Source organism: Hibiscus syriacus, unplaced genomic scaffold (assembly GCF_006381635.1).
Source record: "Hibiscus syriacus cultivar Baekdansim isolate YM2019G1 unplaced genomic scaffold, ASM638163v2 tig00000340_pilon, whole genome shotgun sequence".
NCBI lineage: Eukaryota > Viridiplantae > Streptophyta > Magnoliopsida > Malvales > Malvaceae > Hibiscus > Hibiscus syriacus.
Window position 1 is genome coordinate 1,439,144 of NW_024061783.1, and position 20,094 is coordinate 1,459,237.

Below are 20,094 nucleotides of genomic sequence, written 5' to 3' on the forward strand. Positions count from 1 at the left end.
GTTTAGGTATTAAACGGATTAAGTTTTTAACGACGGGTACTAAAATGAAATAAAAACTAAACTTTACGTATAGTTTTTGAAAAAATTAAAGTTTTGATATTAAAACTGACCAAACTGATAATTGGATACTAAATTCGTAGTTTATCCTAGAAAGAAAGAAGGAAAAAACTTAGTGCCGGCTAATCTGTCAACGGTAGTTGGGCTTATGATTCTTGCTTGTTTCTTGTCATTGTCACTAATAATCTTCCCACATAAAGCATCATTATGAACCTTGAGTACCTTGTTTTCGAGTTTTAACTTCGCGTTCCTCCTCCAACAGCCGTGGCACATCACTCTTAAGACGGCGCTCTTCCTTAATGAAGCGTTTTTCAGCCTTCAGCGTCTCGTTTTCGAGACGTAACGGATCAGCCTGCAATCAAAGCAACAGAGTAAAAGAATCTATACCAACACATGTACTTTAAAATGAGGATCTATACAACCTTATACCGAAGCCCAAATGGAATCAGTAATAACTATCATGAAATGCCAAGTAACAAATATGCAGTGATTTCTGCTGGGAACTAACAATTGTAGCAGTGGGTGTGATGTGATATGAAAAAGAAAAATATGCAATGTTGTAGGGTTACATTGTTTTGCTTAACCTTCAACTTTCTATATCCATTTTGTTCTCCCAGGCTGAACAAGGTAAAAAAAAAATTGATTACTTACACTATCTTAACTTTTGGATAAATTACGTGTTTAGTATATAAACTATCAGTTTTGGTCCGTTTTAGTACCTATACTTCAATTTTCAAATCATACCTAAAGTTAACTTTTGTTTCATTTTAGTACATGTTTCAAAATTTAACATTAAATTTTGAAGGGAAAAAACCAAAGTTAGGTACTGAAACGGATCAAACTAATAGTTTTAGATACTAAACACGTGAAGTTTTTAACGACGGATACTAAAATGAAACAAAAACTAAACATTATACTTGGTTTTGAAAAAATTAAAAGTTTAGGTATTAAAACGGATCAAAATTGATAGTTTATGTACTAAAAGCGTAGTTTACACTAACTTATTTAACCCGTTAAACTATGTTAATGGTTGCTTCTAAGATGGTTAGGCACCTATTTCAAACAAAAAAACACTTTAGGCAGCTAAAATATAGAAAAGGGTCACTTATTTTTTAATTAAGCTAAACTAAAAAAAAATACATTCATATGAAGAGCAACGAGAAAAGAGACATACAAGATACTGTGCAAGTGTTTCCAAAAGAACATTTTGTTTGTCATGGTTGTGCTTGAGCTGCAAAAGATCACTCCGCAGCTGATCAATCATTGCTGCTTGCTTTGTCAAGGTTTGATTCATTGAAGCATTATCCTTTCAATGACTGATTCTTCCTTTAAAGAATCATTTTCTCTAGCAAGGTTCTCCAAATTCAATTGCATTTGCACTTTGTTATTCTGTTTCCAAAGGAAAAGGAACATCATTAACTACACATCAATAGGAACAAAATCTTCATATGCATTGGGATTCCGCTTTTATTTAAATCTTCCTCTTATATTCTAACATTTTAAAACTGTGAATTTAGAACAGAATCAAAAAAGGCAAAATCCCAGAATGAAATTGAATCCTTTTCCCAAGGCATAATCCAAATTCTTTCAAGGGAAATGAGGCAAGAGACATCAGAAATAGGGCTGTAAATGAAAAACCGCACAGTTTGCAAGTTATTCAAGTTCAACTCACTCAACACTCGAATCGACGGGACTCGAGTTTTTAAAGAGTCGAAACGAACTAATTGATACCCTACTCGAAAAGAAATATATTAAATTTTAAATTAAATAATTAATAATATTAATATTTATATGTTTTTAAAATACAATATAAGGTTTTCATGTACTTAATGTTTATGTTCAAGTTTGAATTCGAGTTCGAGCTTCAATCAAACTAAGTCTGAGAATGTTTCGAATTCAAGTTCTTTCGAGCTCGAGTCGAAACTTCAGTTTTTTATTTTGAATTCGAGTCGAACTTGGTAATTTTAATCTGACCAATTTTCGAGTCAAGTCAAGCTTAGCTTTGAACTTTTCAGGTGGAGTGAAACTCGACCCGACTCATTTACAGCCACATTGAGATAGTATCCTAACCTTCACTCTTTCGCGATATGCCTGGTCAATTAGCCTTTTCCTCTCATTTCGATCAGTTACAGATAAATTCGATTGGCTTTTTCTCAAAGCTCTGGAACCAAAAGTGTTTGGAGACAGAGATGCTGGACTGTGCTGCTTCCATTAGTCTGGTTCAGGGAACACCACTGCTTCTCCGGGATGATTGTGTTGGTATTAAAGATCCTTGATTCCATGCTTGTAGCTGAAAAAAAAAGTTTGAAATCAAACCAAATTTGAATACAACCAAAATCTCTGAAACCTATCCAAACACTACAATTTCAGTATTCTAGCCATAAACCGGCGAGGTATCTTGATGAATTATCAGAAAAATTGAAGATCATTAAGTCAACGAAGCAATCTAAAACATATGAAGAAGAAGAAAAAACAAATGAAAATCTTACATTTTGTTCAACGTGATAAGATGAATCGGAGAGCAACTGGCTCCAAAAGTGATCCATGGAACGTATCGTCTCGTCAACAAAAAAAAATAGATAGATCGAAATACGAGTGCCGTATTTAAAGCGAGAGAGTGGTGACTTGCGACCTCGCCGTATGTTGTGTCGATGGCGTCGTTGACTTGCGATACATCGTGCATATAGCGTTGAATCGCGCGATTTTCTTTCGTGATCGGACCTTGGGGAAGAAGAAAGCTCTGGAGATTCCGTTTGACTGATCGACTAAAATTGAGATGCCATGGCCAATCCCACATTATCAAATCTGCTGGGCTTGGGCTGGTATTTAACTCTTATATGTTGCGCTTTAATTTGATTGTTTTCTAAATACAATAATGAGGCCGAAGTCAGTTTATACATTAAGCCCACATAAAGAAGATTATTAGAATCACGGAGTGATGAGAAATTATTTTCTATTCGGTTCACCACGTCATCTAGGGATGGGCATGATATTCGAACTTGACGGGTTCCCATCTAATCGGGTCAGTTTTTTATTAAAAATCGATTTCGGGTTCGGGTCGGTTCGGGTTTAGGGTAAAAAATCCAACCGACCCGAAAAAATATAATTTTACTTATATATTTAGGAATAATTAATAATAAATCTCTATATATTATTATTTTTTTCAATTAAGTCACTTTTTTTATTTAATAAAAATAATATTTTTTATTATTTCAGATTAGTTTTTTAAGTTATATATCGGGTCGGGTCGGGTCGGGTGGAATCTTGTTTTGGTCGGTCGGGTCGGGTCGGATCTCGGGTGGAGGATTTCTTGTTCTCGGGTCGGGTCCGGTGGACCAAAAAACCGATTCAGGCCCATCCCTAACGTCATCTATGGTTTCAGTGAATCATATTTATTAATTTTAAACAATTTCTAAATAATTGTCAACTCCTTAATTACACGTAAGAAAGAGGTGAAGGTTCACCTTAAAAAAATGAGATGAAAAAATGTTATTAGTTGGTACCACAAATAACTTGGTGAGCCGGATCCATCTAATAATTTTTCCGAAGTAAGAGTAAGAAAAGAGTTGTAGATTAATGTTTGAAAACTTAGATGGAAATTAGTTTCCCGTTTATTTTTTTATCGAAATTTCAAGTTCAATATCTCATCTTTAAAAATTTTAATACACAATTTTTATATCAGAAAGAAAAAAAATGACGTCATAAAATTTATTCACATCGATAAGATACATCTTATCAAACATGTTTTGAGAAAAAGATAATGACCTCATGACAAGTGATGCTCGAATAATTCTTTAACAATTTATTTTTACGCTAATCATTCTAGTGGGTGAAACAAAAAAGATAGATAATTACGATGATGACTTCTAACAAGAACATCACAAAATCGAATAAGGGAGAATGTCACTTATTAAAAAAGATGAAGGCATAAATTTCATATCAAAAAAGAAAAGAAAAATATTTTTTTGAATAACTTCTATCTAGGATGACGAAGGTTGAAAATTTTAACCACGTGTTTCAGAGATTGTTGAAAAAAAACCTCTTAAAATTTATAAATAATTAAGATACATATTCCGTCAATATATCTTTTGAGTATAAAATAATGATTTAAAATAATTAATAAATTATTTAAAATCATCCATAATATTTAAATTTCAAAATGACTTCCAATTTAACATAAAACGCTATTTTTCTCATTATTTTTCCTAAATAAATTAAAAAAAGAAGAGAGAGAGAGAGAGAGAGAGAGTACAGAATGAACACAATAAGATTGGAACAGGCAATCACAACCACAACAAAGGTATTCTTAGGCAGTTGGTAACTTGGCATAGAAAGCCTACCATATTATTCCTTGTATTATACTCAATTTTCCATTATTCTTCTTCTCCAAAATAATCAAAAAATAAAAAAAATAAATAAAATAAAAATTAAATCTTTAAAACGCCATATATACTAATTTCTCCTCAATCAAAATTTCATATGAACAAATTAAATTCTTAAGCACTGAGAAACGGAAAATAATCTTCTTTTTTGTGTTTCTCTCTTCAATCCTCCACCAAAGGTTAGTGTTCGTCCTCAATTTTTGATGATTTGAAGTATTCATTTTATTTTCATTGTATATTTCTGATTCTGATTGTGAAGAACTTTCGTTTTTGTTTGATTTGCTGCTTTATGTCCTTTTTTTCCTTTTGTAATTGTTGTTATTTTTCCCCCTTCTGTTTGGCTACCGAGAAAATGTGGATACGTAGGCAGAAAGGAAGAAAGGTGGTTGAATGTGTTTATTGATTTTTTTATTGTTCTTAATTCTGATTTTGAAGGTAGGAAGAGTTTGAACTTAGCAGATCACTTTAAATTTTCCCCGGAAATTTTGATTTCCTTTTTCCTGCATTTTCTTGCGCACCAAACAGACTCCTGACTGTTTTGTTTTGTTTATTTACTTTAGACTAATTTTACAAGTATGAATAACGCTCTCATTAGATCTTTTTGTTGTTCTTTTTCGTTTAAAATGTTTTTTTCCCATAATTCAAAGCATGAATAACGTTCGCTAGATATTTTGATTGTATTCGTGTTTTGTTTAGTGTTTAATTTTTTTATGAACTAATCATCTCATTCATTTGTCAACGTCTTTTGCAGTCAAATAGGGATCATGAGATTCAAGAAAGGGACCAAAGTAGAAGTCTTGAGCAGAAAAGAGGTGCCATCGGGCTCCTGGCATTGTGCTGAAATAATCAGTGGCAATGGCCACAACTACAAAGTTAGATATGAAGGTTATTCCGATGCAACTAACGAGACGATCATGGAGAGGGTATCTAGGAAAGCTATTAGACCTTGTCCTCCTGCACCAGCAGTTTCATATAATTGGGTTCCTGGTGATATTGTTGAGGTTTTTGACAACTTTTCTTGGAAGATGGCAACAGTTTTAGCGATTTTGGAGAAAAAGTACATTTTCGTTAGGTTGCTTGGATCATCTCTGGAATTTAAGGTCAGTAAATTTGATGTCCGTGTGAGACAATCATGGCAAGACAATGAATGGGTTGTGATCGGAAAGGTACTTCCTATCTTAATCTATGTTCCTCCTGCATTTGAAAATTTTAAGTTTTCAAAGCTATTTCAGCATTCACTTTTTTCCAGTTGAATGAATTTATGTTATACAAGGTTTTTATATACTCATGTTCATCTTTAGTTTCCAAATGTATTTCATGTTTTTGTAAGTTGGAGTTAGCTTGAATATTCTCATTTGTCTAATCTAAATGGCATCCCTTCATTTGGTCAGTAATCATTCTTGATCTAAGTACCATCTATATTTCTATTAAGTTATGACAAATGTGATGTCATATGTTTGGTTCTTGTTCCACAAGCCAAGATATTCATTTATTATTTATGTCTACATGCAGGGTTCTGGCAGTTGTGAACATGTGAAACACGGTGAAAACTCCACTCTTAGATACAACCAAAAGTCTAGCACCCAATTTCAAAATACCATTAGAAGGACAAATAGGTATGTGAAGGATGAATGTGTTCCTGTTAACACGAAGGTTAATTACCAAGATTCTGTTATTGCTTCCTCAAAAACTCTAAAGAGAGGATGCTACTCTCATGTTGAAGCTCATGCTGCTGGTAGACAGAAGCTTAGAGCAGTTGAGAGAAATAAAAGATTGTACCGACTGGTTGTTGCAAATCCATCCATTCTTGAACAGGTAGATGCTGTTGCTTTCCCAAGAGATATGTTGGGTGAAACATACATACATGCTTCTCTTAACAGCAGAACGGGGTTGTCCGAAGTGCATGGAGACAGGAGAAGACCAAATGGTGCTGTTGGATGTTATTTTGCTGAGCATTTAGAAACGAATGACGCTGATAATGTTACATGCTCTGTTGGTAGTTGTAGTGTGAGTAGTAAAATTTCTATAGGTTACCTCATATTGTTCCTACAGGTCCTATTGAAGTTGATGATGGTGAATGGAGTGATGCTGAGTCTTTTTGTCCAAGGGGAGACAAGGAAGGAATTGTCCTCCTACAAAAGAAGAACTAGCTGCCAAGATCCATAAGATAGAGTTACATGCCTATCGTTGCATTTTGGAGGCCTTGTATGCATCAGGGACTTTAAGTTGGGAACAAGAAACTTTAGTGACAAATCTTCGTCTTTCACTTCATATATCTAATGATGAGCACTTGATGGAGCTAAGAAACTTAGTTTCCGCTGATAGCAGCATTCCTATAAGATAACATGGAGTGTCTGTGCCCCCCCCCCCCTTTTGTTTCTTCCCTTAGAATTAGACTTGGATAAATAATTACACTGGTGGCTACCTCAATTGTATCAAGCTTGATGAAATATGCTATCAATTTTCCTCATTTACATATAGAGCATATAGTGATATTTTGAAATGAAGGTAACACAACAGAAACTGAAGACCGTTAAATGTTTCTGAGATAAGCATTGTGTATCAGTTCTTCCATCCTTTCTTCTCTCCCTCATTTGTACATTTACTTTAGCAAACAGAACTTTGAGAAATAGCATATCGGGAATTTTCCAACAATTGAGCAGATATCAAGAATGCATTTTTCTGATTGTTCTCTTCTGTATATTTCTTGCACAACTGAAGTATTTATGTTTTTCTTGATATTTGATTTGATTATGAAGGAAATATGTGTCAAGCTTTCATATCGATGTCAATGCTCTCAGGGTATAATACTCTGTTTAAAAAATAATCGTTCTCGGGTTGAGGTAATTGATGCTTCCCCCTGTATTTTCCACGGCAGAGGAGGCTTAGACACTTCCTGCTAAATGCATGAACTCTGAAGATGATTTCTGGGTTTGGCACCTTTCTCTTGCTTTTCAACAGTGAGGAAATTATTTCGAGGAACTAATTTCATTAGTATGCGGCTCACTGGATTCTTCTATTTCAGGTCTCATGTGAGCCCTAGGTATCTGTGTTCCTGAAGGATGTAAGATCCGAATCTTGTGGGTGCCATGGGATGACCTAATATCTGGAATTCTCCAAAAGGTTTTATTTTGGATCTTTTTATAAGCTTATAAATGATGTGTTGTGACACTCTGCTGGGCCATGCATGTTTCACTTTGTTTGCTGCAAAGTAATCTTGCTGAGATCTCTACTTCTCGTGCATTCTGTATCTTCATTTCATAATTTAACGTTTTCGTTTCTGCTTGTTGATAATGGATGGACTGAAATTTTTAACAGGATCGGTAATGATCTTGCATGCATCGGATAAAAATCGAAAAGACATCTTTTTTGAGCATAATGGCCACATGACATCTCTTTGTTCAAGCCATTTGAATGGCTGTAAAATAGAAATGTATTAGCTGATCTGTGAAGGTAGCTCCTTGTGTGCAGTTTTTGCCTGTTAAGCCCGAGTCTGCTTTTCGATTTCTCGAAACAATGTTAGAAGATCCTATTGTTTCTATCCAGATAGGATATTTATCAGGCATGACCGAAATCATTACTAGAGTTATTTGTTTCACAATCGAATAAGCATGTTGTCTGTTCATTAACATGCACAAGGAAAATTGAATGCGACACGGTAGCATTTCCCAGTAGCTGTTTTCCTTAGGTGGCGTTTGGTTGGATGGAATCCCTTGGAATTGGTGGGAATTGGAATCCAATTCCACCACTTTCCCATGTTTGGTTCAAGTTTTTCAAGAGAATTGGAATCTCTGATGGAATTCAATTCCATCAAATGAGGGAAAGTGAATTCCATCCAAAAATGGATGGAATTCAATTCCCTTGTTGGAGGGAATTGAAATTTGATCATACTACTCTCATCAATCCTTTGGTAACTTATTCATATTGAATAAAATATTTTTTTTATTATTTCGGGTCGGGGGTTTCTAGTTCATATATTCGGGTCGGGTCAGGTCGAGTGAAACTTTATTTGGTCATGTCGGATCGGGTTTTTTTAAGTGTGATATTCGGGTCGGGTCGGGTTCGGGTTTAGGGTGAAAAAAAAACCGGACCGACCCAAAAATATATAATTCAGGTCGGGTCGAATTAAGTCACTATTTTTATTAAATAGAAATATTTTTGGTATATTTTTTCTAACTAATTAACATACTCCGATTGGAATGTATTGAAACATTGCTCTATCTTTTGGTAACTTATTAACATATTTTGATTGCGATGATTTTAACTTCTAATGTTCATTAGCATGATTTTTATAATTTATTGAAATGAATAATCAATCAATAAAATGAAAATTTAATATTTTTTATTTTTTATATATATTACTATGTAAGTTGTAAAATAAACTAAAATAAAGCAAAAAAGAAGAAGGGAAATTTTGTCATTTTAAATTACTGAAATCAAATTCATCTGTATGTGAATCAAACAGAATATGGAATTGGATTCCAATTCTTACAGATTTCAATTACAGATTATAATTCCTTCACAGATTTCAATTCTCCTATAAACATTCCAGCAAACCAAACGTCACCTTAGATAAATGCATCACTGTCTACTGAATTATTCCCTTTTTTACCATGGAAATTGTTTACAAGGGAGTTTCTCATCATAAGTCATCATTTAGCTTACGGTAACGACGTCGTCTTACTGTAATAAAACTAATTACAATCGATACATTCTGTAGGGTTACATAGCATTCAAAACTTGTGTCCATTGTTCATCTTGCCATGGAGTATTGCTTGTATTCGAACATATATTGATTGAGATGTGATAAAATCTGATCAAAGAATCTGAAATAATTATACAACTCAACGGTTCTAGGATCATATTTTATCAAATCTTAGTCAGCAGGATAACGTTCAACTCAGAATGACTTCAATTTTTTAACAAAAAAAATGAGTTTTGAACATATAAATAGTTGAGTGACCATTTTGCAACTTTTATAGTCTATAACTCAACAAAACATTGTCCTAAAATCGAGGACCATTTAGTAGCCTTTAATTATCGGAGACTCAATAAACAATATTATATTCGATAACCGTTTGCGTAGTTTACTTCAAATTATTATATGTATATTTAAGTTTTGTGTTGTTTTCAATTCTCATAAGTATAGTTAGGCCTATAAATGAATCGAACAAACACGAACGACAATGTGTTCATGTTCGTTCATTTAACTTTAATCGATAAATGAACGAACACGAACAACTACTGATTTTGTTCCTAATGATATAAAATTATATAGATTTCATATTAACATTTATAGTTAAAATACATGATTTTGTGTTCTAACTCTGATACCCTTTGGATGAACTGTCTCCAACTTCAATCTTGTATTAAGATTATAAACATTAGATATGAAATACTAATATTAAAAAACCATACTACACTTTCAATCTTGTATAACAAACTAAATGATTTAATTAATACTCGGTTCGAAAAGCTAACGAGGAATTTGACAAAAAATATATATTAAAATTTTATTTTTAAAAAATTAATTTATTAATAACATTAATTTTTATGTTTAATATTTAAAAAAATATAGTAAAAAATTTTCTTCTACTTAAGGTTCATGTTCAATTTGAATTTGATGTTAAAATCTGAATTTGAGCTTCAATCGAGTTAAGTTTAAGATTTTTCTTTTAATTTGACTTTGACGAGCTTTTTCGAGTTTCAATTCATGATTTCGAGTTCCAACCTAAAAGTCTTAGACTCACGAGTTTTCAAGTCGAACCGTCTTCATTTTAGAGTTTTCAAATCAGATCCACAATACTCGAGCTCGATTACAACCCTAAGCACCACCATCGATATAAATATCCAGTTAATTGAACTTTGACAGAGCCATCATTGGCGAATAGTGATCTGTGGGACAGAAATTTAAGAACACGTGAAGGGACAGTAGGGTTTGAGCTCTTAATAATTAAGGTTTTGAATATCGGTTTAGGGTTTAAGAAATTGATCAGAACCCTCAGGTATAACAACCTTGAAAATTATTCTTGACCCTTTGTATGAACCGTCCCGTACATTCAATTTCGTGTTAACATTATAAAATTAGATATGAAATATGTGGACGTGGAAATTGAAGAACAAGTGAATGGACAGTAGGGTTTTGAGTTCGTAATAATTAGGGTTTTGAATGTTGGTTTAGGGTTCAAGAAAATAAGGATCATTGTACTATTAATTAATAGATCTATCGTACTTATAGGTGTATTCGGTTCGGTTCAGTTCGATTTTTTACAAAAAATTGAATCGAATCGAAATAAACAGATTTTCATATTTAAACCGAAATCGAATAGTTAAAAACCCGAAAAAAACCGAAACCGATTTTTTCGGTTTCGGTTCGATTTTTTAACGGTTCAAGTTTTCAATTCGATTCGATTTTTCAGTTTTTCAATAAAAAAAATCACTTGAAACTATTTTTTTTACAAAAATTGCCTATTCGGTTCAATAGAACAAATGAATTCCATATAAAAAATCCGAACCGAACCGAATAAAAAAATAAAACTTTTAAATCGAACCGAAAACCGAACTATTTAAAGCCAAACCAAACCGAACCATTTTACTCGACTCGTGTCGATTTTCGATTTTCTCAGTTTCGTTGCTCAACCCTAATCGTACTTGGTCCATAAGTACTTATAACTCGGCTCTAACAAATTATTAAACGGTCCAATTCACACTTTGATATAAACAACTTTCAAAATTATCTACCTTCAAATCAATTTAAGTAAAATATTATTCAAAACTATAAATTCAATTTTTGTTTTACTTTAATCATTATTTAGAATTTAATGATAAGTTTTAAAAATATTAAAAATTTAATATTAACGGAAAATATAATAACTTAAGTACTAAACGAGTTATGTTTATACCAATAAGGTACAAAAATTTAATTAAAAAATATTAAATATAATTTTAAAAACTAAGTTTTGATATGTACTATAAAGTACTAAATGCATAGTTAGTACTATTTAAAATAGGAACATTTCAAATACAGTTTTCGAGATCGACAGGCATAACGAAGAGAATGAAAAATCAGAGCAAATGGAAATTCCAATTTCTTTTCAAGAAAATCTCGTAATGCATCTACTTGAGGAGGCAAAATCCAAAACACCGACAATAAGCATAAAAGTCAAAACCAACCATCCAAGATCCACCGTCCGTAACAACAATTATATTCGAAAATTTCTAAAATGGAGCTCAAAACATCAACCCCTATTTCTTCCCACTTGATAAACACAAATCCAACTGAGCTAAAAATGAAAAATGCAGGCACAAGCACTGAAATCACCTCTATTCGAATGCGTCATCGTCATCTGGAAGAGGCTGACTGGCTGCCGCTGCAAGCTCAGCCTCATGCCTACACAAACCAATCAATCAACACAAGTGTTAACCAATGCCTCCTAATCCAGGTTAACCAAAAGATAAAACCGAAAAACAAGTATCACGAGGATTATCTCATACTGTTGCTGGGCAGCCAAGTCAATGTGAACTTCAGGAGGAGCAAGAGCAGGCGACTCAACAAAATGAAGATTGGGGTCACTGAAATCATCAAGACGTTATCGATATTAGGCATCGAACAAATCATCAACATTACAACATTAATTATGTGGTAAATGCAATTTCATATTACCCGGCGAGCTTCCTAGCAAGGTACAAGAAAGGCTTCTCAAAATATAGTTGCTCTTGGCAGAAATTCATAGTATTGCAGGTTCTTCTTCCTATGGAATGTGACCTGCTTTGCTTTGACCTGCCTGTTCTTTACATCAACCTTGTTACGCAGAGAACAATAGGAATATTCTCACACACCCTGTATTAGCAAAATAGAACTTTTAACATAAGCCTGTACACATAAGCCTAAACAGGTGAAGATTGTCAATCCCAAACACCTGCAAAGATCACGATGCCATGTAGGAACATTCTTGTACGTCAACCGGGCAGTAACATCAAACATAATAATGGCACATTGCCCATGGATGCTGCAACACAAGATAAAAAATAGTAAGAAAATCACTCACAATGCAAATAAGCTTAACATACGCTGAACAAAACAAAATGGTCATGAAAGTTACGGCATAAGCCAACGATACAGAGACTAAACATGCACGCCAAAACCTAGCTACAAATAAGACATCATAAAGTTTATACAATAACACTAAAAAGACATTCATCTGGCATTACTCATCAATGATGGAAGACCACTTAACAATTAATCAAAAAGTTGCAGAATTCATAAAATTACTTACTAGTAACCATCTCGAGACCACCCAAACTTTTCTTGACCAGCAGTATCCAGCAATAAAACGGATTTCCCACAGTTAGTGAAGAAGTCCAATGGGTGAACCTCCACACCAATGGTTGCTGCATATTCAAGATGATAAAACGCCCAAGTAACATTTATATCAAGGCACTCAATTTGCTCAAGCAGTACCAAAAACAAAACAAAGCTTTTAAAAACACTTACGCTCGTATTTCTTTTCAAACTCTCCAGTTAGATGCCTCTTCACGAAAGTGGTCTTTCCTGGCACCAATCACAAAAAGTTAGAGCAATTCCAAAACAATGAGAAATTATTTACTTAGATTCTAAACTGAAACAAAAGTGAATATTATAGATATATATTCAAGAAACAACATTTATTAATTATTAAAATGTATACAGATTAAAAAAAACATGGAAATGAAAAGGTATAATGATACTCATTTTCTCTTAAATATATCTTTTAATTCAAAATCCCAGCTATTAGCATCAAATCATAACAGTTCGAACCGACGATGACGAGCAAAACATTGTAAATCGAATCTGCATGAAAAAGGAAATGAAATTACCAGTTCCTCATCGCCGACGATGACGAGCTTGAAGCTCGGATAATCAACAGTTTGCTGATTAGGCAAGCTGCGCAAATCAACAACAAAAAACAAAAATCAAGATCTATCTCGAAACTAAAAACTGCATATTACAGTCAAGATACTGAAACAACAATGAGATAAAAGCAATAATTAAGAGAGAGATCGAAGATTTCACCATCGATCGCTGAGCAACAAAGAGAGGAGAAATGAATCTGCAAATCTTGCGTTTGTCGGCGAAATAAGAGGGATCGGAGCGCGAGTGAATTTGGAGACGGCGATGGGCGTGTGTGTTTTTATAAGATGAGGGCTTTTGTGGAGTCTAAAAGCTCGGTCTTAGCCTTAGGCCCCGGCTTTAAATTGACGCAACTCTCTGTGCCGTTGGATTGGATTAATCTCCACCGTTTTCTATCATCTAATCCTCTCCGCCGTCCGATCATTTCTCCCTGGGGTCCACTTCCATTATGCCGCGCTAATACATTTTTTTATTTAGATTTTCAAGGAACAGATGGCAATTTAGTAAATATCATTTTGGCATTTATAAAAGAAAAACGTACGTTTTGCTAGCTCCAGCTTAATTTCAAAGCAGTTTAAAGTCCTTTTATTATTATTTTCCCCTTACTTTTTTTATTAACGGTAAATTAACGTTTCTCACTGAACTTTAATCTTTTCTTATTTTCTTCACCAACTTTCAATTGACCATTTTATTCATTGAATTTTACAGATTAAATCATTTTGCTCACTCTACCGTTAACAATTTAACGGTGTTACGACATGACATAAGCATCAAAATGGTTTCGTTTTGAAAAAAAAAATATACTACAAAACGACGTCGTTTCGGTGTATAAAATAGGAGAGAGATAATTTAGTGACTCATGGTGTAATTTACCTTTCCTTTTTCTTCATTTTCTCTTCGTCAACACCATGTTTTTTTGTTCAACCGTCCAAACCGCTCTATAGATGGTGGGTCGTTCGGTCCCAAACTTCATTGGTCGGTTCGTCTCGACCCATGAGTCCGAATATGGGGTTGTTTCACCGGAAAATATCCAAAACCCGGAATTTGGACTAAACGTTTGGTTTTCCTCACTTTTAATCTCAAATTCGTAGACTTCGAAGTAAATTCTGAAAAATGAAGGTCGAATTCAGACTCAATGTGTCTAGTCGAAAGACCCATCCCATTTTAGGACCGAATGACCACCATCTACGACGATCGACGGTGACCAACGGTGACATGGACGCCTTCTTTTTTTCTTAATTGTTTTATATTAAATAAAAAAATGACATGCCATCAATTGTTAGAAAGAAAACAGTTGAGTGAGCAAAATGATTTGATTGTAAGTTCAGTGATTAAATTGATCAATTTGAAAGTTAGGTGAGGAAAATAGGTAAGAGAATATAGTTCAGTAGGAAAGGTGTAATTTACCCTTTTATTAATATGGGTAAGTATAAGGCAATATCTGTTCAAAGATAATTCTCAACTATTTAACATTGAACGCTCAAAGCCAAACATTCCTGATGCCCAAATTCATGATCTTAAGGCGAGCTCAATTTGTGCTCCTCTTAGTTATTTTATTAATATATGTAATTGAAAACATTAAATATTTTGGACAATTACACATTTAGCACCTAAACTTCAATTTCGGTATGTTTTAATATTTAAACTTTTATTTTTTTCAAAATCTTACCTAAAGTTTAGTTTGTTTTGTTTTAATACTCCACCATTAAAACTTTAGTTTTTGTTTTATTTTAGTACCCCATTCAAATTTAACGTTAAATTTTGAAAAAAAATTAAAGCTTAGGTACTAACTGGACCAAAACTAATAATTTAGGTACTCAGCATGTTAAGTTTTTAATGATAGATACTAAAATGAAATGAAAACTAAATGTTAGGTATGGTTTGAAAAAATTGAAAGTTTAGGTACTAAAACAGATTAAAACGAATAGTTTAGATACTACATATGCAGTTTACTCATGATTTTTTAAATACTATAGAATTCTTACAGTATAATATATGCTATTTCTTAAGGAACATTCTACAACACTCGATGAGTACCAGTAATCACCACTAACAATGAGCATATTAATTTAATTTATAAAAAAATAAAATCCTAAAAGGCTCAACTTATAATTATAATTAATTAAAAATTTAAAAATAAAATTATTTAAAATAAAAGATAATTATATCAGTGACTACCTAATTATTGTCCCTTTTTTATTTTGACCATCATTTTAAAATTTTATCAAAATAAATCACTCAATTATTTAAATGCATTTAATTAAATCATTTTTCGTTAATATTTAATGGAGAAACTGACGTGACAATCAAAACATTTGATAAATATGTTTTTCTTCACTGTTACATATATATTCTATCAATGTAATATTAATTTTAATAAATTAAAACAAACTTAACTCACAAATCAAATGATGTCACGCGTCACTGAAATTTACCATTTACATGTAAACTTTTTTTATTCCATTTGTGTTCCAATTGAAATACATAACTTTGTATTAATTTTAGAATTTAAAATTGCTTCAATAAATTTATTCAAAAAATATTATAAAACAATTATTAGGAAATATAACTTGAATTAGTTATATTTGTAAATTGTAGGAATCATGGAACTTTGCGAGCTTATCATTGGACATTTTTTTCATTACAGTAATTTAAATTGAATTAAAGTAAATTTTAAAATATTAAATTAAGTTTGAAAACGTGTAAACCAATTAAATGAATAAATGAAATATCAAAATGATATAAATGAAATAATAATTATGTACAAATTTTTGTTATCGAAAAACATTAATTATATGTACAGTAATTTTGGTTTATTGATTTTTTTTCAGTGATGTTTTATTGTGATGATAAATTTTAATTTGCGACGTGATACACCATTTGATTTGAGGATTAAATTTATTTTTATTAAAATTAAGATCAAATTTATAAAATATATAATTAAGAGTTAAATGATTAATGAAATGTCAAAAATAATGGTGAAAATGAAAAATGACAATAGTTTGGCGGTCACTATTGTAATTTACTGTTTATTTTAAATAATTTACTATTAATTTTTTATAAATTAAATTAATAGTGATCATTAGTACTCATTGAGCGTGATAGACTCATCTATTTCTTAATTATTGATAATATACATAATCTACAAACGTAATTGTTTGAACCTAAAATTTATAAATCGAAAATTAATTTTTTTAATAATCTGAAATAAATACAAGATAATATCTCTTCGAAGCTGACTCTCAACATTAAATGCTCGCACCCCTCACATCTATGGTGCTTGAACCCGAATCTTTAAAAATAACAACAATTCTTTTACCACGAAGATCACTTGATTCGTATTTTTAAAAGATTTAAACAATTAAAAGTTATATATTGTAATTTTTATAATAATTAGTATTAATTTGTTATTTAATCTGTATCAAAATAATAAAATATATTAGGAATATGATCTTTCTAATTCTAATTGTACCACAAATTTATATGATTAATTGACTCAATATTATCGGCCCTAAAACAGCCGATCGAACTGTGGGCGGAAAAAATATAAGTCAGGCGAGAATTTCTTTATGCTATTCGATCTTTTCATCTGGATCACGGCTAAACTCGCCATACTCTCTTCCGGCTGAACGTATATCTCCTCCCAGACATCTCTAAATAGTTTATTCAAACTCCTCCATGGCCACCCCTTCTGATAACTCTAATTCGTAAGTCTTTTCAATAATTCGTCAATTTTCCATATATTTTGTTGGCTATTTGTCGACAATCTTTCGTTTTTTTGTTTTGAATTCTCGCAGTAGGTTCTTAATAATTCTATTTCAATACGTATTCGCAGGGAAGTTGTTTATAGGAGGCAAAACAAAGGACCCCCTTTCAAGTTCCTAGTTCCTTTAGTTTATGCCCCTGTTCTCCCTTTAAGTAAGTCTAGAATCTCTCTTATTTCCCCCCACTCGGGTGATTTTGATCTCTGGGTTTCTTTTCTCAGATGTTAATTTTGTATGGGTTGTTTTTTTTTTTCGTGTTTCAGTTCGACTTTCTTTGAGGAAGAACCCGGTTTTAAGGGATCGGCTGTTTACTATTGTGTTGGCTTGGGCTTTTGTTCACGGTTCTTATTTAGTGTATCCTCATTCTATCAAACTTATTTGTTTTACTTACTATACCTGATTGTTGATTCTATGTTTTCTTTTTTCCTCTGAATCATTGGTGCTTAAATAATGCATTGGTAAATGTTGCATCTGGATGTAGGGTGAATATTCAATCGAGTCTATTCAAACAATTTTGAATTAGTGAGTTGACGAGTCCTGATTTATAACCCAAACTTTATTTGAATCTTTTTGAGTGAGTCGAGTTTATGAAATTTGAGTCGAGTATAGTGGTGTGTTCAAGTTTTTATTTATAATGGTATGGTACTAATTGATTCTAATTTTAAAAAATTTAATCATATTCATATATATATATATATATTTCTTCATACTTTTTTCATGTGATTATATATATCATGCAAAGTTGAGGAAGTCGACATGAACTTGAAAACCAATCCATGAATTTCCAAAAGCTTTGAGTTATTCAAGTCTTATTTTATAACTCAAATTTTATACAAAAATTTTGAGTCGAGTTTTGCTCACCCCGACCTATATGTTTGGCCCACTAGGTCTTGCATCCTCCAGTTTTAAATGGTTGGCTTTGACATGTCATTCAATGATTTCTATATGCAACTTATTTGCAATAGCATTGAACGATACATGTGTCTGTACAATGCATGATGCTGCTGTTGCCCCCGAGAGATTGATTCATTTGATTGCAAGGAATTGATGGATGCATATAAGCAAGATTAAGTATTATTTGGATTCTTTTTGGTTTTAAATTAAAACCACAGTGCATTTGTTTCTGAAATGTTTTAAACTGAAAAAATGGTTTCTTTAAGCTCTAATTCTCAGCATCGATTCTATATTCTGTCAGATCCAATTGTTAAGAATGCCATTTCTTCTGATTATATTAAGGAGTCATGTTTTTGGCCAAGCCTGTAGGGGGTAGATGTGTATGAAGAGGTATAATAAGATTATATTTTCTCAATATTTATAATGAAAATAACCACAAGTAATCTAAATGGTAAGATTCATACCTTATGTATGTTTTATGTATACTCCAATTATTTGTTCTTTTCTACTTAATATCCCGGAATTCAATACTATGTTGTTTTGGTAATCATGCTTCTCTATATGTATGTTTGTCCTAATTTCTAGAAACACTTGTAGATATCGTCTTGTTGTTATGTTCCTAGTTCTCTGCTTTGTTTTCCTTAATGAGTTTTCAGGTCAGATCTATACGATGCTGAGAGCAAGTGAACATGCAGAGAGTTTGGCTTGAGGAACTGATTTTTATCCCTTTAATAAGTATTCATATTTTGTGGCATAGAACAAGTTGAGTATTGTATTCTTCTCATTCCCTCTATTGAGGAATGATAATTGTGTCTCGCAGTTATAATTCATTTCGGGAGTTAATTTAGATTTTGAGGAGAAATAAGATAGGGTGATGAGCCTGCTTGTTAAACTCGAGATCGATCTGCAGGTCACACATACACATTCAGAGTTGTTTTGATGTTCTGAAGTAAAACACAGCCATCCATACATTATGCATTACTGATCTGCATCATTGTCGAGTATTTATTTTGTATCATGTGCACGAAAATTTTGGGGTTTGGGCGGAGTTCGAGTGTGTTGATCTGAAGAAAAGGAGACGGGGATCAAGTGGCTGGGTTAGTTGTGTGTTGGAACATAGTGTTAAAGTGCTCTTGGCACGATTCTTGGTTTCGTTTTCAGTAGTTCTTTCACTCGATTTTCATGTTTAGAAAAAAAAATTGCGACCACTTGGATTTGTTGGTTTTTAAGAGAAACCCTTGGAGATTTCAAAGGGGCATGCTTTGGCAACCCTGTTTCTGCACTTTCCCCTTTCGTGAGCAAAGTACCCATAGGAACCTTGAATGGACAAAGAAAGAGATGCACACTTGGGGATTGACAATTTAACTCGATTCGATAGGATCGAATTATTTAAAAAAAAAACAGCGATTGGATTTTTTAAGTGTAAGGTCTGGTCAAGTTTACGTGGAGGGTAAAAAATTTCGACTTGACTCAAGAATAATAATGACGTATCGGTAGTCATCATACGGAGTTGCCTCGCCTTATCTTCCGTGAATCGACCCGGAGGAAACCTTGCTCTCGTCGATTTTTGACCCCCCTTTCCAATTCGCCTCGTCTTGTTTTCCTCAGCTCGTTATCGGAATCAATGTAATCGGGATCGGATGATACACCAAACAGCGGCACAAACCACCAGGTCGAGGAAGACGACACGGTAACATAATGCTATGACTTGGCAAAATAATATCAACTTTGGCTGGGCTATACCAAGACTCTCAAACAATTCAGGATGTTTAATTGGAAGCTCGATAGCCTACAAACCGAAAAGTGGGTGTAAAAATTTACACCAATCCACGACGGAAAAACAGGATTAATAGTTTGCATAATCTACAATTACGGATTACTTGTGAACCATTCTTGAGCGAGTTTGAACGGATGTGGGTTCGGTCATTTATAGCGGACACAGAGAGCGCTGCCATAGCTATATAGCGGGTGATGTCGCGGTCGTCGACCGTTATTTAAATCCATGTTAAACTTAACTTGTTTAATACCTAAATTATCATTTTTGGTCCATTTTAATACTTAAACTTAAAAAAAATCAAACCTAACGTTAAATTTTAAACGGGTACTG

The 20,094-nt window shown here is 32.9% G+C and overlaps 2 protein-coding genes and 1 pseudogene across 2 annotated transcripts; 2 read left to right on the forward strand and 1 right to left on the reverse strand.

Moving 5' to 3' along the window:
* Positions 1-4,459: 4,459 nt before the first annotated feature.
* Positions 4,460-7,081, forward strand: LOC120201618. Its single transcript, XM_039202198.1, has 3 exons — positions 4,460-4,618; positions 5,191-5,605; positions 5,952-7,081. The coding sequence occupies exons 2-3, from the start codon at positions 5,204-5,206 to the stop codon at positions 6,603-6,605; spliced, it is 1,056 nt and encodes a 351-aa protein (XP_039058129.1). The 5' UTR covers positions 4,460-4,618; positions 5,191-5,203; the 3' UTR covers positions 6,606-7,081.
* Positions 7,082-11,566: 4,485 nt separating this feature from the next.
* LOC120184440 lies at positions 11,567-14,219 on the reverse strand (annotated as a pseudogene).
* A 2,623-nt stretch (positions 14,220-16,842) lies between these two features.
* On the forward strand, positions 16,843-18,963 carry LOC120194006. The gene is made up of 4 exons (XM_039196431.1): positions 16,843-17,036; positions 17,165-17,247; positions 17,357-17,447; positions 18,644-18,963. The coding sequence occupies exons 1-4, from the start codon at positions 17,008-17,010 to the stop codon at positions 18,672-18,674; spliced, it is 234 nt and encodes a 77-aa protein (XP_039052362.1). The 5' UTR covers positions 16,843-17,007; the 3' UTR covers positions 18,675-18,963.
* Positions 18,964-20,094: the final 1,131 nt, after the last annotated feature.